This window comes from Phocoena phocoena, chromosome 2 (genome assembly GCF_963924675.1).
Source record: "Phocoena phocoena chromosome 2, mPhoPho1.1, whole genome shotgun sequence".
Taxonomy (NCBI): Eukaryota; Metazoa; Chordata; class Mammalia; order Artiodactyla; family Phocoenidae; genus Phocoena; species Phocoena phocoena.
This window is the reverse complement of record NC_089220.1, coordinates 105,484,797-105,510,127: the sequence shown is the minus strand read 5'-3', so window position 1 is coordinate 105,510,127 and position 25,331 is coordinate 105,484,797. Positions and strand designations below refer to the sequence as shown.

The 25,331-nt window shown below is 43.0% G+C and overlaps 1 protein-coding gene across 1 annotated transcript in view; it reads right to left on the bottom strand.

The window, feature by feature from the left end:
* The window catches only part of TLN2 (talin 2), a 441,569-nt gene that overhangs the window by 184,491 nt on the left and 231,747 nt on the right, over positions 1-25,331 (bottom strand). The window contains exons 4-9 of the mRNA XM_065872706.1: positions 13,949-14,112; positions 12,143-12,240; positions 10,463-10,592; positions 9,492-9,644; positions 7,563-7,705; positions 5,443-5,570 (exon numbers count right to left, since the gene is read on the bottom strand). Coding sequence (XP_065728778.1) covers positions 5,443-5,570; positions 7,563-7,705; positions 9,492-9,644; positions 10,463-10,592; positions 12,143-12,240; positions 13,949-14,084 — 788 coding nt within the window. The 5' untranslated portion in view covers positions 14,085-14,112. The remainder of the gene's footprint in view (positions 1-5,442; positions 5,571-7,562; positions 7,706-9,491; positions 9,645-10,462; positions 10,593-12,142; positions 12,241-13,948; positions 14,113-25,331) is intronic.

Here is a 25,331-nt window from a genome sequence, read left to right as displayed (position 1 = left end):
TTTCATCCAATGAGAACCTCTGTCTATTAACTGGTAAGTTTGATTTACTTATATTTGCTATGATGCCTAAGATATTTAGAAGTATTTCTCAGATCTTATTTTGTACATTCTATTTACTGTACTTTTTCTGGCTTTGTTTCTGTAAACCACCTTGTACAACTCCTACTGTATTGGCCAAATTGTTGGTATCACTTCTCCATTACCACCCCGCTCCCCATGACACACACACACACACACACACACACACAATCTGGTTTGGAAGTTCTACAATCTATTTCTATTCTTTTAGGCTAGCAATATTTGCCCAACATTTTATTATGAAAAACTCACAAAAGTTTAAAAGAATTATAGAGTGAACATTCTATACCCATCACCTAGAGCTATCTAAAATTTTATCACATATACTTGACTTAAGGTCTAAAGTTTATCAGTGTATCTAATATTCTTTTTTTTTTTTTTTTTTTTTTTTTTTTGCGGTACGCGGGCCTCTCACTGTTGTGGCCTCTCCCGTTGCGGAGCACAGACTCCGGACGCGCAGGCTCAGCGGCCATGGCTCACGGGCCCAGCCGCTCCGCGGCATGTGGGATCTTCCCGGACCGGGGCACGAACCCGCGTCCCCTGCATCGGCAGGCGGACTCTCAACCACTGCGCCACCAGGGAAGCCCTCTAATATTCTTTGATACAATAAGCCACAGAAGGCTTTGATCATTTCTTTTAAAAGTGAAGTATAGTCGATTTATTAAATTATGTAAATTTCAGGTATACGACAGAGTACACCTTAAAAATTTTTAAGTTTACAGTTTTTAAAGATTGTACTCCATTTACAGTTATTATTAAAGACTGGCTATGTTCCCTGTGCTGTATCATATATCCTTGTAGCTTATTTATTACACACATAGTATCAATAGTTTGTACCTCTTAATCCCCTACCCCATCTTGACTCTTATCACTTTGTAAAGTTTTCTACCAGGTTTTTAAAGGGCCTGAAGTTAGTCATCATTTTAATAGGTTTCATTGTTGTTGTTTTAAGAGCTAATTCTTTAGATTTACCTTCTAGTTTGCCAAATTCTTCTGTCAACATTGCTTCTTGCACTATATTATTGCCACATTTCTTGAAACAATTCACAGTAGTCCCCAGAGCCTGCATCTTTTGGAATCCTAAATAGATTCCAACCATCCTGCTTTCAAAGTATAGTTAAAGGTTAGACCTTGTTGAAATCACAGGCATGTTTTGGCTCTCCAAAATAACAATTTCATATGCTTATCGCCAAGTAGACTGTAGCCTCAAAAACAGCAAAGAATTAATCTACAATATCCCTTGTATCTTCCCTACACCTGGCACAACAGAGCACACATATGAAGTCCTCAGTGAGGTACCACATGGCATGCTTTCTGCAAGCATTTTCTGAACACAGGAGAGCATAAAGAATACGTATGGTTACTAGATTGTGTTGGTTATACTTTATGCTCCCATCAAATGATAAAATCTCCCTCCCTGGGACTCTTTGGAGATGACCTGAAGAAAAGTGTCATGTATGTAAAGCACATCAGATAGGATTTGGGAGAACTGGCTGTTTCCTGGCTTCCAGCTTCCCTGGTTCTGTTCCTTATTTCTGTCCCTATCTCTCTTGCGCTTATTTTCCCCACCTACAGAGCAGATGGGGGACACTAAATAATCCTTAAATCCCTGAAAACTCTGAAAATCTTTTAGTCTCTGCTTTAAATTTTTCTAAATAAAGACCTTTACTAAGGTGGTACTGAGTATAGAAATCATTAAAGGGTCTAAAGAAAGGTGAAAAAAATTCTCATAAAAAGGTCCATAGCAACTACCGTATGATCTAGCAATCCCAGTCCTCGGTGTATATCCAAAGAACTTGAAATCACTGTCTTGAAGAAATAACTGCACACCCATGTTCACTGCACCGTTATTCACAATAGCCAAGATATGGAAACAACTTAAATGTCCTTTGATGGATGAACAGATAAAGAAAATGCGTGGCAGATACATACAATGGAATATCATTTAGCCATAAGAAAAAAGGAAACCCTGCCATTTGTGACAACACAGTTGAACCTGGAGGGCTATATGCTAAATGACATAAGCCAGACAGAGAATGACCAATCTATATGGTCTCACTTACATGCAGAATTTTTTTTTTTTAAGCCATTTTCACAGAAACAGAAAATAGAATGGTGGTTTCCAGGGTCAAGGTAGGGGAGAGGTGAAAAGGGTAATGTAGGTCAAAGAGTACAAATGTTTCAATTCTAAGAAGAATAAGAATCTAACATACAGCACGGTAACTATAGTTAATAATATGGTATCGTGTACTTAAAAATTGCCAAGTAGTTAAGCATTCTGACCACATACACATACACACGCACACACACACACACACACACACACACACATTAGCTATGTACGGTGACAGATGTGTTATTTTGATCTTGGTAATCGTTCTATATGTATACGTATATCAAATCATCAAGCAGTATACTTTAAAAATATATTAATTGTAGCTATCAATTATTCTTCAATAAAGTTTTTTTTAAAAAGGTCCATAGTATGCTGACTTTGAGCACAAGTGCTGAACAAGTTTTCAAAAAATTAAAAGAAACAGAGTCATTAAACATACTTCCATGTACCTCACCCTTAAGCTATGTGACTAAAATCTCTGCCTGGCTTTATCTTCAACCAGGCTCTGTGGCAAAGTCCAACTTTTTTTTTTTCCCCCAAATGAATTGTTCAAAGCCAATAGTATATATGAAAGCTAGATGGGGAAAAACAAAGGCTGGCAGACACAGCCCAGCCACAGTCACCAGGGACAGCCCAGGGGTATTAACGCTGAACAGTCTCAGACTATCCAACATACAATCAGGGAAATGTGACCTTGCTGTTTTAATTAAGAGGAGACAAATATCCTCAGGAAGTTCTACCTGTCGTGTACGTGCAATAATATGCACAATTAAACATCTACATGAAATGAAAATCCCTCATTACCTAGACTAGATTTGGTCTAATTAAAGAGAAAATCAAATTCATATGGAAAACTAATTGCTACCAGGCACAATAAGCTTGTTTTAATCTGGAATCTGAGTGAGGATACACATACACTAGGGGCATGAGCTCCATACCATAATCTCAGAAACAAGAAAACTGAACAATTGCTTAACCTCGACAGCCTCACATTAAGAGAAGGAACATCTTTAACGGAGTGTAGGTGTACAGCATTCGATAGCGCATAAATCGCAGGAGACAGTGTAAGAGCAATACCAGTGCTCTCACGCTGCCTGTAATCCCTACACAAGTAGTCGGTGGTGTAACAGTATTCGCTGTGATGTGGTTGTCACAACCAGTGACATAGCAAAGAGACCAAAGAACCTTGCGATCACATCTTAAAGTGCTTTCTTAATCTTGCTGCATAGTGGGAGACCAGTGAAAGAGGCAACTTTGCCCTCCAAGTAGGAATCTGTTTGTAAATCCCAGTGTAAGGAGTCAGAAGCTACCTGCAGAAAAATTCTATGCCACTGTGAACAAGGCACATCTCCTCTCTCTGCTTCTTCTTCCACATCTTGTAGCTTAAAATATACTGCTTTCTCAATTCACAAGGGGGACCTGGGAATTATCTGTCCAAAAGCTCTAAAGAAAAGGCATGAATGAAATGACCATGGTAGCCTCATTTTTGGCACCCAGTGAATGGCTACATGTGGATCACCTTCTCATCAGGGCCGGATAGGCTCACAGTCACAAAAGCCTGAAACTAAACATTTTATTTTAAAAATTTTGGTTCATAAATCTTCTCTTCATTTTCTCCTTTTCTTCATCAGTCACTCAAAGAAACAAACAAAATATGTTTCCTCCCTCCAGGGCTTAATAATTCTTTGTGTTATCAATTTCCATGGCCATAATCCACAGGTTTATGACACAAAATGTATCTGAGGGACCAACTGGGAGGTTAGAATGTGGCAAGGTGAAACTAGTAAAAGCTTGTGTGCGTGTGGTTTTCTGAAAGGCATCTGGGGTGTCAGGACAGACAAAGGCAAGCTTCCGTGACTCCTGCAGGAAGGAAGCCAGACCAACTGGGTAGAAGTGGCCCTGAGGAACACTTGGCCATATGACTCGTTTGGAGAACACAGAACAAAGTCAATGACAGGACCTGCTCAGAGCCAGTCTCAGTCTCAAGGTCACTGTACAGAATGCTGTAGGACAAAGCACCACTTTAGAAAGGCTCCCCGGGATTCATTAACACAACGGTAGAGTTTTTTTTAGTAACAACTCAGTTTAGATCCAACAGGGTACAGCCCAGGCATTCTCTGCCACTAGGAGAGAAGTCAGATTTCCTTTTTACCTTAGGGCACACGCTGGTCCCAACTATTTTCCACCGAAGTGAAAGTGAGGTCAAGGGCCAAATAAGCATTTTATTCTCTCCTCTCAACACACCCAGACACAATACAACAGATGACCTACTCTATGCATCTCATGTTGGCATAGTCTACAGAAAAGCTGATGCCCACCCACCGCAGCTGGCATTCCTGTCAGGTCCCCACTACAAGCTGCACTCTAGGTGAGAGCATGGTATTGACCAGGTTAAGACTTTCTGCAGTGATTTTTTTTTGGCTCAGCCAAATGGTTCACCTGATCTAAGAAACAGCAGAAGAGAGAAGAGAAAAGATGGGGAAAAACAGATAACGGAAAGAAATGTTATATAGACAAAATCCTTGGAAAGCCCAGACCAAACAGAGGAGAAAATGAACTCTGACGAACAGCAGCCTCCGTATGGCTGGGCTTGTCTGCTGGGCATTTCTAGGAAAACCAACCCTAAGGCCCACATTCGGAGGAGCCATGATGAATCCGGAGGGTTAGCTTTCTCTTGAACCCATAAGTATTGAGCCACAAAAATTACCCCCATCATTTTATAAAAGAGAACCAAAGACCAGATGGAAGAGTAGAGCCAGTATTCATGTATGCATCACACTTGCAGAGCAATGAAGATTTCATAAGATTATAGTAAATAATGTGAAGCTCTCTCTTTTATACTCTGTTGTAATATTGGAGGCTTAAAAAGATATTAAACATGACAAAATTTGGTCCCATTCCCATAGAAATATCCCAAGGAGCAGGGGTTTCAGAAGATGGGGGAAGTGAGTTTCTCGAGTCCAGAAATACCCTGGACAACACCTTGGAGGGATGCCACAGACCCTCTGGTCCAGAGGAAACCACATCCTGCCCGAACGTGGAGCAAGTCATCTTCAGTCATCCCAGCCCTGAATTTCCAGGCCCCTTGCTTTCCCCGAGGCTCACAAATTTCATCATATATTGAATCGAGTAAAAGCTAACAATCTCACAATTTACTGAAACCAGGCTGTACACACATTGCATAGCTAGCTCAAATATAAACAGTGAAGAGAAAAGAAGGCAAAAAAGAAAAACAAAAGGTCATTTACTCTAAGAATCCAGGCTTGTGTTTATGTTCCACATGAGGTCCAAACTGAATCTGGGCTTGAAATCCACCAAACTCACAAGCTTTCTCGAAGGAGACAGGGTGGGAGCCATTCAGGATATCATCCCGAGCCTGCAACACAAGAGGAAGCAAAAAGCATCAGGAGCTTGGAAGGAACAACACATTCTCTCCATTGCCACGTTCCCGCATCCCAGCGTACCCTCTCTGTGGAACAAGGGGAAACATGCCAGCCAAGCCAGAGTGAGGCATTCAAGACACTGTGGGTGATCGTAGCACAGCAGAATTAAGGCAGGGACTTCCCTGATGGCGCAATGGTTAAGAATCCGTCTGCCAGTGCAGGGGACACAGGTTCAATCCCTGGTCCAAGAAGATCCCACATACTGCAGAGTAACCGATCCTGCGAGCCACAACTACTGGAGCCCGCGTGCCTAGAGCCTGTGCTCCACAACAAGAGAAGTCACCGCAATGAGTGGTCCGCACACCGCAACGAAGAGTAGCCCCCACTTGCCGCAACTACAGAAAGCCTGTGCACAGCAATGAAGACCCAACGCAGCCAAAAATAAATAAATAAATTTATTTATTTAAACAAACAAACAAAAAATGAATGAAGGCAAAGGGAAAACAAGTCCTTGCCCCAAATTGCCTATAGATGGAAGGCATCAGCAATGCCCAGTATATTAAAACTGAAGCTTGAGTGTAATCTAGGAAGGTTGAAGTGATCATGAAAAATACAGAGGCAAAGGCAAATCCTTGTATAATGACCAGATTCATAGAGGGGGAAACAGAAATGCAATATATTTTTTATGACTCTAAATGATAAAGCTAATAGAAAAATTATCTAGAAGTAAAATCAACCCAATCCCCACCCCAAAATATATAAAGAGATCAGACAAGAACTCAATACTGCAGACATTTGGGGGAAATGATCAGCAAATGCACAGTCCTGGAATCAGGAACCCACTGCACCTGAAGTCCTGTTCCCATTTCCTGACCCCTCACTGCTGTTGCTATTTATTCCTTTTCTTTGTCTTTCCTTTCTCCAGTTAAATGACCCCTAGAGCACTCTCAGATGGACACTCTAACCTATGGCCCTGAGCCTTAAACCAACAACCATTTTCTTATTGCCCTGATATCTCCCTCCCTTCTGGCCTCCCAGCCTATCTCCTCCCAGCCCTCCTTCCATCCACTGAATCAGGGGTCAGCAAACTCCTCCTGTAAAAGACCAGAGAGTGAATAATCTACACCTCTGGGCCATGTGGTGTCTGTCACAACTACTGAACTCTGCTGTTGGAACATGAGAGCTGCCACGGACAACACATTGACAATTATGTGATAATTGTCAGAAGGGGATTTACCAACGTGCAATACATAAATGAATGAGACGTGGTTTCAATAAAACTTTATTTATAAACACAGGTGACACTGTGGCTGCAGTTTGCTGACCCCCGCCCCCCACATTATTTCTATAAGCCGATAGGCAGATAAATAAAAGGAGAGGAAAGGGAAAGGAAGAATGAAAGAAGTGAGAGTGAGAGTGAGAGAGAGACAGAGACACAGAGACACAGAAACAGAGAGACAGAGAGACAGAGGGAGGAAGATGTTTTCCTTGAGCCAAAAGAAACCTTTGGGACTGTCTAGTGCAAAGCCCACATCTTACATACTGGGTAACTGCAACTCAGATAATTTGAATGACTCGCCTGAGTTTAAACAATTAGTTAATGGTAAAAACATAAAAGGTTACTGAGAGAGTAGTATCTTTCAGTTAATAAGAAGTACTGATTTTCTGACCAATAACCATCCTTGTATTCTAGATGCGAGGTACGAAAGCTGTAGTGCGTGTGAAGTGATGAGCCAGGTAAGTGCTGTGAAGCCAAGCAGAGAGACAGTAGTCGCCATGAGGACCCCACCTGGGAGGCCAACAAAGGTCCACCTCTGGATGCCCAGCTCACAGTGGACACCAACCTGTACCACAACCCAACGCAACTGGAAAGTGCGTGTCACAGACACGGTGAGAGCCAGAGCCCAGCTCCTGCCCACCACGAGCCACAGCCAGAGCTTCCGGAAAGCTCACCAACCTCAGCGTCTGAGCGTTCAATACTCTACCTGAACATAGAGCAAGTTCAGCTGCACGGGGTCTCTCGAGTCCACATTCTGATCAGAGTAAAAGAACTTCCGTCTAAGCAGCAACGTTTCATTTTCATCTACTCCTTGTTCTCTGAACGTTCGGCTGTGATCCAGCCAATTTACTGCAACACAAGACGACATATGAAAGAACTGTGTCGATTCTTCCTCTTAGTTCAAGGGGATTAACCCAAACAGCAGTGTGATGCAGACGTGGATTTCTAGGATGCTGATATCCAGTTATAGTCACTTCTTAGATTAGATCTGAGCTTTTTAACTTTGCAAAGTAACTGCACATGTACCATATGACACATGAAAAAGCAAATGAGGGAGAAATCCGCAGCGATTCCTCACTTAGTAAAGCCCCAGAATGAATCCATGTGCCTTCCTTGGGGTGGTGGGATAAGGAAAACAGTGCTTTATGCCAAGACAGTCAAATTTGCATTTCCTTTTAAGTCAAGGCTGGTCTTTAGTCTGATCGGGTGAAATAATTTATAAACTCTAAGCATAATGAGTTACTACCTCTGACCTTAAGTAGAAAAGACGAGGAAAATGAAAGTAATTGGGGCAAGGAGAGGATAGGCCACTAAGGGGTCGGGGAGGGTAGAATCTTGCCCATGGCACACGTGGAATCTCACTCATTTAGAAAACACTTCCCTGATACCTAGGTGCAAAGGGATGGATCATTCCTCTGCACTTCCCACAGCTCTCATTCCTACACTCCTCCCTGGGCCTAACACACACATTGTGAGCAAGTATTTATTACAAGCCTCAACTTTGGCACAGGGAATGTGTTGGATGGACCTCATCTCCCACAGTACCTGGAAGAGCATCATGCACAGTATAAAAATCCTCAGGATTTGTCTACTAAGGTCTCATTTGGAAAGAAGTATGCAACTGTAAATCAAATGAGGCGAGAGAGAGAGAGAGAAAATGGAGAAAGGGTCAGAGGAAATGAAAACCCCACGGAAGATCAATAAACATAATGCCAAGGATGACATCTTCCCAATGCAGCACTGAGAGAAAGAACAATGAAGGCAAGAGGCTGGGAAGGCCTGAGTGAAATGTGCATGAAGTAAGATCCTTGGGGGTGGGGTGGTGTCAGGTGGTCAGGTGCACAAAGCACAGGTCTGGGGGACACACGGGGTATATATACTGGCTTTTCTGTATATTATTAGCTCTGTAGCCATAGAAAAGGACCTTCCTACGATAGAATTATATTACTATTTCATAACCCCTAAGGAAATAATGGATCTAAGTAATGATCATCAATGGCTGTTAACACCACAAAAAAGGAAACAACCAAATTCAACTTCCTAATGGAAGTACACAACACCACATAGGAGTCTTTATTTTTAAACACACATACATACATACACACACACACACACACACACATCTGATCAAGCCTCCAGATCTCAGGAATTAAAAGGGACAGATGAACATGTTAAATGACACCACAGGTCATCTAACAAAATCCAGGATGTAGAAAATTCTATACAAGTAACAATCTGGCTTCTTCCCCTCAAAAATTATAAGGCAAAAATAAAACAGATGGAGGGGAACTCTTGAGACTAAAAGAGTTAAACAACCTATCATCCAATCTTATTTGGACCTTCATTTAAACAAACTGTTACCAAAAATTCTTTAGACAGCAATGGAGAAGATGGGAACACAATGTGTATATTTCACCTTAAGAGATTACTTTTGAGACGTGAAATGGTATTATCATCCCTTTTTTTTTTTCCCTTAAGGGTCTATATCTTTTAGTGACACAGGTCAACATGTTTGTAGATGAAATAAAACAAAGGCACAACCACACACTCCTGTCCTGGGTCATACAGATGATGGGAGAGGAGTGAGGCTTGGCTGACCATGTGCCTGCATCACACCTCCTCTTCAGACACTCACGGTCATCATCCGTGTGAAGCTTGGCCTTCAACTTCTCCATCTTCCTCTCGTCTCGTAACAGCGTCCTGTCTTTTTTTAATGTACCCGTTCCTTCTTCTTTCTTTTCTTCAATTGTTTCTTGGATTAAAGAGTATTCTTCATAGTTTGTAATTCCTAAAATTATCAATTAGGTTATTATAATGGTCAGTGATTACATTGCTATCGACTCCTTTCATCCTGAGGCCTATAATACTCCAAGGAGTCCCTGGGGGCAAAAGATAGGAAAGAAGCCTTGCCAAGATGAAGGTCAGGGTCACCCAGGGAGCACACACCAAGGAGCTGGCCACAAAGGAGGATCTTTGGCTAGTTAAGTCACACTCAAATGTCACGTTCAAGTCTCCTGACTAATTTTTGAGTAATAAGAACAAAGTAGAGATCATACAGAGGAAGGCAAGACAATGTCAAGCAAGCAGTGTCTGAAGGAGCTGGGCTTCCTTTGCATGATGAGGAAACTAAGACAGGCAAGGCCACTTTCTGAAGATATTCAAGAGGCTTCACATAGAAAGGAGAGACAGACTTGTTCTGAGGAGACTAACAGAAGCTAGGAGAAAAAAAGATGCCTAAGAATTGTACAGGCTGCCCCCACGAGTCTTCAGGAGAGATCCTGGGTATCAGTGATGCTGACACAGAATCACAGCCATGGGCAGGAGACTGAATTATATGATTTTGAAACATTACTTTCAATTGAAAACTCCTATTGTTTTTGAAATAAAAGCTCTCGCTTGTGACTCAGTGAGAAGTTCAAGTGTTGACAACACCAGTTAGTGGGTTTGCAAATCAGGAAAATGAACACACTCTCTTGGGACTGGGCCAAAGTCAATGTGTTACAATATATTCAAAATTGCCTAGATACCCAAAGGGGGTGGAAAAAAAGAAGAGGCATATTATTAAAAACAAAACAAAATCCAGAAGCTCTGCATGTGTACCCTTACCTATCCTGCTGCAAATAGTAACCAGGAGTTCCCCAACAGTCTTGGAATCATCCACCATCACTGTTTTCACAGATCCATCCAGCATCCGAATTTTCTGAGGTCTCTGTTTTTTTTTATATTCCAAAATATCCTACAGCAAAATCATACAAACATCTCACACTGCGTGGGAAATGAGGTAATAAACTTGGACACTTTTCTTTAAAAAATGACTTTTCCCGAGCACCCTCTGATTTCCTCCTTCTAAGTTTTCATGAGATTTTTGCCACTAATACAGAATCTTCAGTGTTATAAACTGCTTTCATAAAGTTTTCTTTAAACTCTGATAGTAAACTTGCACCTCAAAAAGTCCTACTTATAGTTCACAGTTACTGAAAACTAACCTCTGTAAAGTGAAAGTAGCATATGTCCTCCTGAAAGGCTGAGAACGGTCTGCTGTAATGAGAATTAGCAGAGGAAAATTCCTACTTGTTTTTTAAAAAGTTTGTGGTGTGCTTCTTCAATGGCCTCTTACATAGTTATAAGCAATTTTTAATATATATGTCATGAAGGACATAAGTAACACCCCCATAATTCTTCACAGTAGTGGTGTATCACAGTAAAAGTGGTTTTCTGCCAATAATGGCAAGACCAAACAGGCGTAATAAGTTTGAGAGTATGTCTAAATAAGAGACTCTCCTTTTACTACACTTCTTAAAAAGAGAACTATGGAAGGGAAAATTAATGGCAACTCATACTTTGCTCCTGCTTATGGAGTACTGACCAATCCGATGTGTCTATTCCGTAAACCAAAACCCAATATATTTCGGGGGTTAAGCTAATATTGTGTTAGTTTCAGGTGAACAGCAAAGTGATTCAGTGTTTTTTATATATATATATATATATATATATATAATTTTCCATTATAGGCTGTTACAAGATACTGAATATAGTTCCCTGTTAACACTTTTTTAATAATTATTTTTTTCCTACTTCCATAACACAATTTTTTATTGTTACTGTTACTGTTATTAAACTCATATCTAATGTGAACTTTTTTATAAAAGCAAAACACTGATTAATATTTAATTTCTGGCTACCTTTAGGATTATATTTTTGTTCTCTCTCTATGCTTACTTTCTATCACCAGTCACCAGGGTACTTCCTACATACTTACAGGAAGATGCTATGTTTCATAACTACCAAGTCCAACAATGGCATGTGGAAACAGCTTAAAATCATTACCTCATGCTGCTTTAATTACTTTGTGGAGTTTCAAGAATTTGGACTGCTGATATTTTCTATCACTAACCTGGACGGCCTTTACGAAGTATATTACATCAAAACTATTAATAAAGTGCCCTTGTGGGCTTCCCTGGTGGCGCAGTGGTTGATAGTCCGCCTGCTGATGCACGGGACACAGGTTCGTGCCCTGGTCCGGGAAGATCCCACATGCCGCGGAGCGGCTGGGCCCGTGAGCCATGGCCGCTGAGCCTGTGCGTCCGGAGCCTGTGCTCCGCAACGGGAGAGGCCACAACAGCGAGAGGCCCACATACCGCAAAAAAAAAAAAAAAGAATAAAGTGCCCTTGAATCAAAATAGGTTGTTGAATCTCTCTTTTTCTTTGAAGCATAATCATGTTAGCTTCTATGGAAGGCCTAGGGACAAAGTGATGAAAAAAATAAAAAAAAGATCAACAGCATACCCCATTTCGCAACATGTAGTAATCCAGTGTTCTGCCTGCTTCCAGCCAAATTCCTTTCCTGGGGTCTTCATCTGAGAGAAACAGCCCATAGTCAGAAGCTGGAGGAAAAACAGAAAGAAAAATAAAAAACAAAGTGATGATGACGCCATCACTGACTTCCAGGCTCTTGAGTCTGCTGACTTGGCAAGGGGTTCTCCTTCACTAGAGAAATACTTCATTCTGACAACATGGGCAGCCGCTGGGACTAAAGCAGATGGGGAGGAATGAGAGCTGAGCTGCAAAACCCCCACATACAGGGGTCATGTTTCTTAAAACAAGTGGGCAGCAGTCGTGTCTAAAATTTAGGGAAACGCCGAGAACAAAGCGGTCCAAATTTCCTTCTAACTGAATTGGGCTTTGTTCCCTATCACATGCTGTAAAAGCCAGGCCAAGAACCCAGGAAGAATGGTAAGACAGCTGTGGAGAAACTATGCACATAATCACTCAAGCCAAGGCCACTTAAGCAAAGATGGAGCCTTGACACTTGGAATAATCTCTCCATCACCCCCACATACCATTACAAAATAAAAGGAAGAGTTCCGTGTGAGACGAAGTCGCTGCTCCCCATGCCACCAAATTATGAGTAAAGTTGGAGAGTTAAACCCTGTTTTCTTCACAGAAATCCTTTAATCCGACCCAGGAAGTATAAGCGGGTGGAGGAAGGAGGAAAGCAGTATCGTTTCCTGTCTCAAGACCTCTTTCTTCCTAAATGTGATTCAAGGAAACCTCAGAGACCCAGATGAGGGCCAGAGCTCCTGTTGTTTCTTAGAAAAACAATTTCAAGATCTATAAAGGTTTGTATCTTCACCAGAGTTTTACAGCAATCCAACCCAAACAAAGTTTTAAAAATCTGGGAATAAACAGTAACAGAAAAGTAAAAACACCAGATATGACTGGACAACCAGATCTTAAGTAAGGTTGGGAATGTGGGCAAACTTTATTCTGATTTTTAGGTAATCTAGAAATAACAGTGTTTTGAATAATATAGATATTGCTTTTGGACCAAAAGATTCGTGCTTTTGTGAGTAACAGATCTTTTCAAGAAGACCCAGGTCTAACAATAGCTATCTTTGAACGTTTGATTTTTATGATTCCAATTTTTAAGGAAAGTTTTATTCCATTTTCACACTAAAGGCTTATTAATTTAGGAGTAACCCCAATTTCTCAAGCATTAAATACTAGATAAAAGAAGGAAATGTAGAGAGAAGACAAAGGGAAACGGAAAATAAAATTGTATGAATGACTCTTGTTTAAAGTCAGATTAACAGTGGTCAGTGGTTCAACCAAACATTAAACACAACATGTATCAGAAATACTTTTTTTAAGTTTAAGACAAAGATGATAAAGCCCCTGCAAAGTACTTGAAATATAAGGCTTGCCCTGGGTCCTGATGGCTGTTCCAGTCTTCTTCAGGCTGCTAGCAGTGGAAAGTTTTCAGGCATGTGAAACAGCGCTCAGGATATACAAAAGCGGTAACTGTCAGAGCAGCTTCATCTGTACTCTATGGGGCTTTATAACAAAAAGTGACTTGTAAACAGAGCGCAATGCTGATGTATGGAAGGGTCATGACAATGAGGATGGTTCGCTGGCAGCTGTGATCATTGTCATTACAAATCTCACACAGGAGGCAAGTAATGTCCAGGATAAGAAGACATTTCATTTGAAACATACACACCTGTGTACCATTCAGAGCCTCCGTTTCCTTAGCTATTAAGGGGAAAACATACAAACACATTTCAAGCAGCCAGTAAATAACCAATGGCCTACCTTGGCCAGTTTGTGCCTCGGGTACCCGTTCCCGAATGACTCGACATGCGTCGTACACTGCCGTCGATGGTTCAAACTGCATGGTCTTCACCACGTTGCAGTGGCGGACACAGATCTTTAAGGACAGGGCCACCATTTTTCCAGATGACTCTCACTTAGAATGTCTGGGGAACACAAACGAACAAACCGTGACGTTCATGATAACTGTCCATTAGAAAAAAAACGTTAGAGTCTGAATCAGCTTTAAAAATCGAAAGAAAATAAAATGGCAATTAAAGAGAAGGCTCCGGATAAAAACAACACAAGTTAAAAAATAACTTTTGAAAATTTGAGAATAGGACAGCAGCAGTCGTGGAGTTACCATTATCACAGTGTGGCAAGGAGAGCCCCTTGGAAGGAGGGAACCACAGGAGTTCACCAAGGCTCCTTCCTCAAGGCTGCTCCCTACTTGGGGTTTCCCCAGGGAGAGTGGAATTTCCCAGGTGAGTGCCCTCCAGGTGAGAGGCCGAGTGTCCTGGGCGCCCACTGCTGTCTCCTGACAATGCCTGTCAGCACCCTCAGTTGCGGGGCTCCCTCCCCAGCAGCTCCTGGGAACAGGGAAGAGGCACCTCTGCCCTCTGGGGTGCTTCTCACGGCCAAACTCTACCACATCTCGTACCAGAAGACCTGGCTTGGAGGCCCAGCCCCATCACCAGGAGACAGCCAACTGGCCACTCTGTTTCCATTTCCCTGCAATCAAGGAGCCATACGCTGCTATCTGCCCTTCATAATGCACAGAAGAACTGAATCCTGAGGGGACCTCAGTGCCAGGCCAAGGCACAGCCATCACTAATGAGGCCAGAGCGGCTTATCTTAAACACCCGGTGTGCCAGGCAGCTTCAGACTCCTCAGGGGTCTCAAAGTGAAGAAAATGCCAATTTAGTTGTTCTTTCATTCAGACAAATGCCTGGGATATTTTGCTTCTTATCCAGTTCAATGGCTTTAAAAATAGATAGGTGCTTAGGCTGGGTTTGAATTATTTTGTAAAAGCCTTCTTTTTACATTTTAAGTCCAGTCATTTAATGCATTTTCTGAGTTGGTGGCTTCTGGGTGACTTCAACTACCTGCTCCATTCCTTGGCCCCTTACCCCCCAACTCAGGCCAGCCTCTATCAATGCAAGCCTTGGACACAGAGGGAGGCATCTTCCCTGCACCTGAGAAGCCAACACAGACTTACCCAGCTCACTGTCATCCTGGCAACCAAAATAAGGCATTTCACAGTGAGTAGCTATTAGAATCCTAGAGCTGCATGGATAACAAATCCCCAGGAGTTTCAATCTCACACTCCTTTCTCGTCTTTTATTAGAGAATCTACACGTAGTAAACCTGGGCCACAGCTCCCTCTGGGAATGCAAGTGCTAAGAAGCAATCAGGTGGCCACAGGCAGAGAGGGCAGCGGGCTGACCAGGGGTGGGAGCCTCTAAGGCGTTGCTTCTCAGCAAGCCTCACTAACCACTGGCTTCCTAACATCCAGCGACTACAGTCACTTGGATACAGAGGACAGTTTTCAACAGATGCTCTGGTATCCATGGGCAAGGTGTGTACACTCTCTCATGCAACAACCATTTACGCTGTCCAACTGTAAAGCCATTCTGAGCTCTGCTTAGCTTCCGCATAAATTTGGCCCATGAAAACATGAAAATATTTCTTATTTGAGAAATGTCAAGATACACTTCTCAACAAACCATAGCAGTATTCACTGACAATCTGCCCTAAACAGAATTAATTTACTACAGCCTGGGCAGTGACTAGATTGAGTTGTTCAAAATATCTGATGATTTTCCATCTACAATATTGAGGTCTTGTAAAGCCACATACGTAGGCATCCCTCGGGGATGTCGTGGGTTTGGTTCCAGACCACCACGATAAAGTGCATATCGAAATGGAGTGAGTCACACGAACTTTTTGGTTTCCCGGTGCATATAAAAGTCATGTTTACACCATACTATGGTCTATTAAGTGTGCAATACCATGATGTCTAAAAAAAACCAAATACATATATACTATCAGAATATACTTTATTGCTAAAAAATGCTAACCATCCTCTGAGCGATCGGCAAGTCGTAACGGTTTTGCTGGTGGAGGGCCATGCTGACTGACCAGGGTAGTAGTGGTTAAAAATGGGGGTGGCTGTGGCCATTACTTAAGACAGCAATGTCTTGTGCCGTATTGATCGACTCTTCCTTTCACAAAGGATTTCTCTATAGCACTTTTGATTTCTTTCCAGAACTTTTCCTCTGCTAGGAAGAGGCCTCTGCAAGAGGCCTAGCTTTCAGCCTGTCTTGGCTTCCTCACTAACTAAATCATTCCTAGCTTTGACTTAAAGTGAGAAACGTGTGACTCTTCCACTTACTTGACCACTTAAGAGGACACCGTTGGTTTATTAATTGGCCTAATTTCAATACTGTTGTTTCAATACTGTTGTTTCTCAGGGAATAGAGAGGCCTGAGGAGAGGGAGAGAGATGTGGGAACGGCTGGTCAGTGGAGCAGTCAGAACACATATTTGTCAGTTAAGTTTCCTGTCACGTGTACAGGTGTGGTTCAGGGCTCCCCAAAACAATTACAATAGTAACATCACAAATATAATAATGAAAAAGTTTCAAATATTGCAAGGGCTACCAAAACGGGTCACAGAGACATGAAGTGAGCAAATGCTGTTGGAAAGATGGCGATACTGATAGACTCGTCTGAGTCAGGGTTGCTACAAACCTTCAATTTGTTAAAAAACAAAAAACAAAAGAACACAGTCGCTGCAAAGCACAGTAAAGCAAAGTGCAATGAAACAAGGTATGCCTGTAACATGCTCTACCCAACTCTTTTTAATAGGCATATTTAACCAACCAACTCTCCAATTCGAAGAAATCAAACTGTATGGTATCACTTATACGTGGAATCTAAAAAATAATACAAATGAATGTATATGCAAAACAGAATCAGACTCACATATAAAGAAAACAAACTTGTGATTACCAAAGGGGGAGGGACAAATTAGGGGTATGAGACTAACAGATACAAACTATTATGTATAAAATAAACAACCAACAAGGATATACTGTGTAGTACGGGGAATTACAGCCATTATCTTATAAGCTATAACCTACAGCCATAACCTACAATGGAGTATCATCTGCAAAAATACTGAATCACTATGCTGTACAGCTGAAACTAAAATATCGTAAATCAACTATACTTCAATAAAAATACAAATATAAACTCTAGGGATAAACTGACAAATTTGCTGGGGTGTAAGTCACTCCGTGGGTTAGTTTTTCCCCTGCAGCTGGTGACAACTGTGGGGTTTCCTGAAACGGTGAGATCCACGAGCATAGCTGGCAATAACAGTCAGTGGGAAACTTGATGACATCATGGGTGCTGTTTACACAACACAGCAGAGAGAGTGAGATGGTTAGTATCTTCCATCCCCTGAGAATAGGAAGTAGTCCAGTATAACTATCCCTGCATGAAAGCATCCCTTCCCAGGCTAATAACTGGACTTTCTGAAGAGCAAATGAATGGTCCCTGTAGCCAAGCAGAGAAAGACTCAATCGCCGGGAAAGGCAGAGCCACGACACGGGGCCGAGAGCAGAAATGCGCAGCAGGACAGACCACACGGGAGAGCTCAGACGGAAGTAGAAGACACAGAGGGGAGCGAGGAGAAACGGGCAAATTGAGGAACGGGGGGGCTGCAGGACAGAAGGTGCAGAATCAATGAGCAACACGGGAAAGAAGCCCAGAACATGGGGAAGCAGAAGACAAGAAGAGAAGCAGGAAAGGTATGACAGGGAAGGAACATTTCTATCCAAAACAACCGGAAAAATGAAGAAGCCGTTGACTGAGGGGGAGGAAGCTGCTGGAAGCACAGGTCTGGGGTGAAAAGTTGCTAAGGAATTTCTCTGGGATGTATTCAGCGAGAGGTGGAGCAAACACAAAACTGGAGATACGATGCGGGGTGCGGGAGTGTCGTCACGTTCAAGTCTTTGGGGCTAGAAAGATCATCTAGGGAGTGAGCATGAGAGGGAAGAGACCTGAGGTCTGGGTCCTGGAACAGTGTTCTAGAATCAGGACAAGAAGGAGCCCGCAAGGAGACCTAGTGGTAGAGGAGGGAGGAACATGGAGAGAGGGTAGGACCAGAGGGAAAGTGCCTCAAGCAGGAGGGAGAGATCACGTGTGTCAAATGCGAATCACAGTTCAGGAAGAGGGGTGCTGAGACAGGACAGCGGAATCTGGCTGCTTGGAGGTCTCTGGCAGCCGGGAAAAGAGCGGGGGTAAGGCCAGAGCAGCAGGTCTACAAGACAAGTGAGGAGGGGGGCTGGCCCAACAAGTACAGAGGCCTGATGGAAGGGGTGTCGGAACAGGCGGTAGCTCTGATTTATGCTTTGAAGGCTTTTTCTCCAGAAACAATTCACCACATGGATGCTGCAACCTCCCTTTCTAGCCAGCATCTATACAGACCTGGTTTCCCCTTATTACGGCCCTTGGGGGCAGTCCCAGGACAGCTAAGTGTCCTTACTGGAGGCAGGTGCCTCGCCACACAATGCCGCTGCCCGTGTGTGTGAGAGGAGAGGGGAGGAGAGGGTGAGTCTTGGTTCAAGCAAAGGGCGCTGGACAAGGAGTGTGTGGTCCAGGTTCAGTCCCAGCCTGTCGATGCCTTGGACCTTCTCTCTCTGCTTTTCAGAGAGCAGAAAGCCACCAACTCCAATGAAAGGAGCCTCCCAGGAGGCACGTGCTGCTTGGCCAGCTCCTCCCCCATTCTCCTTATCCTGACATCTCACAATGGAGGCCACTATCCTTAGCTCAGGGCAGATGTTGAACGGAATAAGGGACACCAGAGATTTATTTCACGGTCTACCATCTCAAAACAACCACTGCGAAAAGCATCAGTTTCACTACACGGGAACACGTTACGCAAAAAAACAAAAAATCCACATCAGTCACTCTGAACGAGCTCTGCACGGTCGTCAAAAACTAAAAGGCTCCAATTTCTTCTACTTACTCTTGGCTCTCTGTTTTATTATGACTCAGTGTTCCCAAGTATGAAAGCATGAAACAAGACCGACAATTTCCTGCACGGGAATGTTTTAAAAAATGCAAATTATGCACATAAAAATGCTTTATAAACGACAAAATTATGTATAAAGCCAAGGTACTTTTCCTACTATCACGCAAGAGGATCCCCCACACAGAAAAACCTCAGTGAGGTCTGAATCCAAAGTGGATGGCGATTTAATCACCATCCCACGGGGAGCACGGCAATGAGCTGTTTCTAGCCCTCCTCTAGACACCATGAGAGACGTGCAGAACAGACATTTGTTGGAATAAAGTGTCCTGACTTGCGGCAGAAAGGAGGTAGGATTAAAGCATAAAGCAACCTAGAGATGCCAGCGAAAGCTGAGCGTGTATTCAACACCCGTGAGAAGTCTCACTATAGATCCATTCAAGCCCTAAGAAAATCATGCAGCTCTGACGACACGCCATGATAAAACTTGACTTTTCCCCTCTCTCCGCTGTGTTGTTTCCAGGTCAGCGCAGCACTGACCCTGACTACAACTGACCCTCAATGTCCACTTTCCTGTAACCTCACCCCTCCTGCTAATTCCTGTCCCTCCAGGCTGGGAGCCTAGGAGAGCTGACCAGGCTTCCTCTTCTGGTTTGGCTGCACGAAGGCTGAGGGCCGAACGTGTATGCCGTTTCTCGCAGTACTGTTAGTGTCTAATTCGCCTCTATTTTATGATCCTATCCTTGCTCTTCTTCTGCCCCAAGTTAAATGTCTATCTAGTTGAACTTTAAGTCCCTGTTCATTTTTTGCTAAATGATAGGGTACAGGAATTCCCTGGCAGTCCAGTGGTTAGGACTCCACACTTTCAATCCTGTTGGCTTGGGTTCGATCCCTGGTCAGGGAACTAAGATCCTGCAAGCTGCGTGGCATGGCCGAAAAAAAAAAAAAAAAAAAAGACAGGGTGTAGAGGCATAAACCATCCATTACTTTCCTTTGCATAATCGTGTCTCACTCTGACCATTTTGGCCCTGATTGTATGTGTGAAGGTCACCTGGACCGAGACAGAAACCCTTCTGTGCCATCCATTGTGGAAGATGAGCCAATAGTTTCACCAGTGATGAAACCCAGACATTCTCTCCTTTCAAAGTAAACACTTTTTAGTCCCAGGGAGCTGTAAACAGCCCAGTATGATGGCAGCGATGCAGGCTGCAGGCTCACCCCAGTCCACCCTGGGACAAACAAGCCCAACTCAGCCAAGACCTCCTCCTCTCCAAAAGCAATGGTGGTCAAGATGGGCAACCACCCCTTGGCTCTCTGCCCTGGTGAGGGCCATGGTGTTCCAACCCCACCCCTGCCTTACCAGCTGCCACCCTAGGCTGGTCACTTAAGTGCCATCTGCCTCAGTCTACTCCTCTCCAAAATAGGAGACAATAATAAATCTACCTCAAAGATTGTTAGAGAACTAAAGAAGTTCATACATGTCAAAGGCACAAAGAAAGTATAGGGTCAGGGTTTGTTATTATTATTTATTAGTCATGGCGCTTGGACAAACACTGAAAACAGCATACTGTGTTCAGCCTCCACCTGAGCTGCGAAATTCATTTTATTATTTATTCTGCATCTATCGTATACTAGATACTATTAGGGGCACTCGGGAAGCAAAGACAGACAAGATTCCTGCCTAGTTGGAGCTGACCTTCTAGTAACCCTTTTCACTACACAGTTCCTGTGTTCATCCTCATTCACATCTCACAACGTGATTTTTCTAGATGCAGAACTATCAAAGGATGAGCCCTGAAGTGGAACGTTTCTGTGGATCAGGTAACTCCTAGCACTCCTAGCTGTCGCTCTTGCATGTTAGTTGAATTCCCTCAATCCAGGAGGCCAAAGGAAAGAACACCTCCCCCTGTGGGGCAGGGCTGGTATCACAACATGTCCTCTGCCCAGGAGTAACCCACGTGAGGTGCCATTGGTTCTGCATACTCTGCTGTACAGCAGAGGAGTGGCACTCAGCTGGCAGGACCACAGCGACAGGCCACCAAGCCTCAGTGCAGCCCTGGATCTGCAGGAGAGGAAGAGCTACCCACCGATCCCAACCTCCCCCTCCAGCCGCTGACTCCATTCTGACCCATTGAAAGACTGCTGAACCCAATTACGATGGCTGTGCCTGACCCCTTCTGTAGGTCTGTTCCTCTCTCAGCAGGCAAAATACAGCTCTGTTTGGTGACTGTATGCATCACATAACTGAATGTCGACATAAAATGTGGGCCTATATAGAAGCTATTATTCATCTGTGTTTCTATCTCCTGTGAATGATTCTGCTCTCAAAGAAATGCCCTGGAGCTTCCCCGTCTCTCCACCCCTTACCTGCTCCTCTGAAAGGCAGGAGGGGGGAAAGCCCATCTGACAAGTAAGAACCCATTGTAACTGGGCCACGGCTACCCAGAGATGCCTTGAAAGCTAAGGCCATAGCACAGTGCCCACCACAAGTAGATGCTTAATAAATGTTTGTGGAATTAATATGCACATCATGGAAAGACGTACGCCAATTTTTTTTCTAAATTTGTCATTAGGAATTATTTACACTCACCTCATGACTCAAGGATGAACAGAGAGCAAACATCCAGCAGACCCCACTATTTCTACTCATCCGCAACCATTTACACTGACCACAGAGACTAAACCTCATGGCTCACAAGATGAAGTTCCTTATTTTGGCAAATGAGAGACAAAAGAGAACCAAATCCACACCAGGTGGGAATAACTGGAAGCTCCCTGAGAGCAGGGACCATGTATATCGCTCACCATCAAGTACCTGCCAGAGAGAAGGTACTTTAATGCATGTACGGAGGTGCAAGTCATCAAGAGAACCAAAGCGTGCATACAACGGTGAATACAGAATGATGGGAAAAAACCTCTGAGATTGTTTTCCATGTTCAGATGAAGAAACTATAATCTTGAGATCAACTGATCTTCTCAAGGTCACACTGGTAGCAAACCACAACCAGAACTTCCCACGTCGCCACAATGAACAGGGTTGGTTATAGGTGTGGTGTGATTAGAGCCCTCCGAGGCTCTAACTTACCCTCCAACTTACCCTCCCGTCCCCAGCCGGCTCCCGGCACTGGCACCTGAAACTCCATTGCTAAGTACATAGTTGGTCGTAATGATTTGTGTCCAGTTAAATTTTGCTGTAAAAGCAGGCATTTGCATTCATCACCGTCTTAGAAAGTTAAGTTTTAGAACCTTTCAAGCAAAGGAGCTGAGAGCTCTCCTTTACTAAAGATGATTCCTAATTACCAAGAAATTCTGAGGTGGGAGGGATAGTTTAGTGCAGACCAGTCCAGAACCTGGCACTGCTGAAAAAGGGCAACGAGCAGAGAAGCATAGGAAGACCCGCTAAAAGGAAGGGGAGCAGACACCTATGTGTTTATAGCGTTATAATTTGCTTAGAGCCAATTTTTAATACATACAGCATTTTGGAATAGATGGGTAATCAGGCTCAAACTGCTTAGCTCCAGGGTCTGGGCCCCCCCATTCACCCATTTCCCATCTCACACTGTAAGAACTCTCCATTTTAACAGAACAAATGTATTTTCAATCCCTGCATCACTCAGTTATTTTCCCCTGTGTGGCATACATCGGTCTGAAATGCACCACCATGCTTCTCCATTCTTCCTGGTTACTCACCAGCATCAAGCTTTGCTTTGAGAAACTAGTCCTTCCAACCACCCCAGCTGGCAGAAACCCCTCTCCTCTCCTAGGCTCTCAGACACTCATCTGTAGCCTTCCCAGGGGGAAGTCCCCACCGAAACAACCACGAGATGCTATGCCTCATGTCCATTTGGCACGGAACAGTTTCATGGCACTTTCACAGGTGTCTTTTTACTTGATGTGCTCAACAGGTTACAAAGGAAAATAGGTTTTGTTTTGCACCCCCATTTCACAGACAAAGACAGAGGATCTGGGAGCATAGGTGAATCCCTGGCCTGTGTGTGGCATATACTGCTGTTTCCCATCAGACTACTAGGAAGGCAGTGCTGGCTTTCCAGCAATCCCACTGTTTGCCTATGCTTGCCGAGACAGCTGAATAAATCATCCACACATCTTAGTCCCTTTTGCATGTTACCTTTCAGTCCTGCTACTTCCTTCCTCTGACAAGTAAGGAAGAAGGCTCTTAACTCTGATTTTGAATTCTCTTATACCCTAACTCATTCAAATGATTTGAGGCTGTTTACAAAAAAAAAGAGAGAGAGAGAGAGAGAGAGAGAGAAATAAAAGGTCAGGTCTAAGAAGAAAAACAGAAGAAAAACAAAAGTGAAGGTCAAGACCATGAGAACTGTGAATTATTCACCATTCATTTGGCTAACTGGGAATAAACGCATCCCATAATTTCTTCTGACCCTTGGTGACAAGCCTGTAAAATCCTAAGAAAGATTCTTTAGGCTACTGCCGATGCTGATACACACAAGCTTTATCACTAAAGGCACACACTCCTGGGATGGGTACAGATAGACTAGCTTTTACTTGGGAAAAAAAGAGAGCTTTGTTCTACAATGAGATGGGAAAAATGTATTCAGTGTGCTCCAGACTGAACCTGGGAGAATGCGTGAAAAGAACTGCACACACGTTCCCCCTCAGGTCACCTTCCTCGTGCTTGTGCCTAATTTAATGCTAAAACAGCACACACCTGACTGAAGGCTAGCTGCCAATGTGGACTTCAGTTGTGAGGTGACAAGGCAAACCATCATGCTTGGTTTCACTTAATTAAGAAACTGAAGAAATCTCCCACTTCCTGGCTCCATTTTCTTTCACTGAAAGGGTTTTCACTGCTGACCTCAGACGGCTGAATTCCAGGCTACAAACCACCAGCATCATCCATCACTCAAAAAGGTAATAGTGCATGGTTTTGGCAAGGATGGATTCTGAAGAAAACAGAAAGTATTAAAAACATATTCTTGCTGTTTCTCTATGTTAATCCATTAACCATAAATCAGAAGTGCATTTCTGTTAGAGCCCAGACCTAAAAATCTGGCACTTATGTGGAGAATGGAAACAAACCAAGGGATGTGACTAAAACTTACATTTCTGGAGATTTAAAGTCCATTAACATATTATCAGAGTGCCAATCCTAGCAATTACTCATGAGATTAGATTTTCCAAAGTATCTTCATTTTCCATGGCTACTCATTCCAAGATCACCCTCATTTTATATCTAAAACTTGCAGTGTTTCAGTTACACTTAACATAGCCTGTGGTATCCCAAATCTCAGACTTAGACATCATCAAGTCCAGCTTTCTACCAGATACATAAATCTTTGCTATAACTTTCCCAATCTCCCGAATTCCTTAACTACATTTAGTTTTTAAATTTCTTAAATCAAAAAGAAAAGCAGGGAACATATAAGCGATTATGTGTCTGGCACTGGTTCTAAGCCCTTTTTGTAGTCACTGAATCTTCACCATAACCCCATGCTAAGGAGTTTAGGCTTCACCCAGTGAAGGCAACCAGGACACAGTGGTTACATGGCTTGACAGAGGCCACTGCACTGGGGGCTGTGCCTCCAACTGTGTGCTTTTAAAACAGAAAGAAACATGGAAAAATAAACGTAGGGCTTGGCTTAGGAGAGTGGTAAAATGGGTGAGATGTGTATTGTTTTTTACTAACAAACTTTCACCGGTTGCATTATTACACGTCATACACTGAACTAATAAGCACTTGACTTAATGAGTCAATGAGAGAGTCCTGTTTGCTCTGGATAATCAGGCTTAAGAGGCTGTGTCTCCTAAGCAACAGGCACACACAGGTGTAAGGGGAGGTTTAAACCGAGATCTACCAGAATCCGGCCTTTTGTCTGGCCTCACCTCACTCAACGATAATAAGCACTGCTAACATTCTGGCACATCTCCTTTGTGTTGTTTATGTATAATTTTAAGTAGGTTGAGATGACACATTGTATAGAATTCTGCATCCTGATGCTTTCTTCCATTCTAATAACACAATAATCATTTTCCACAATACTGCAAACTTTTTAGAAACATTGTTTTAAATAGATGCATAACACAGCAATGCAAGGCATCATAATTTACTTTGCTCTATCTTCCTTTTTGTGTACATCAGCTACTTGTTTTTACTATTATAAATAAGGCCATGAGAGGATTTGTCTTTTTAAAAACTCTTGTTCTTTATTTCAGATTTTCTTAAGCTAGATTTTTTTTTTTTAAGGAACCATCAGTATTTTTAAAGAGCAACCCCGAAGATGTTAAGGCAAGAAGAAAAAATCTGAATGTACAGACATCAGCAGTTTGATTTATAGGTTAGCTAAATGAATATGCATTAACAACTA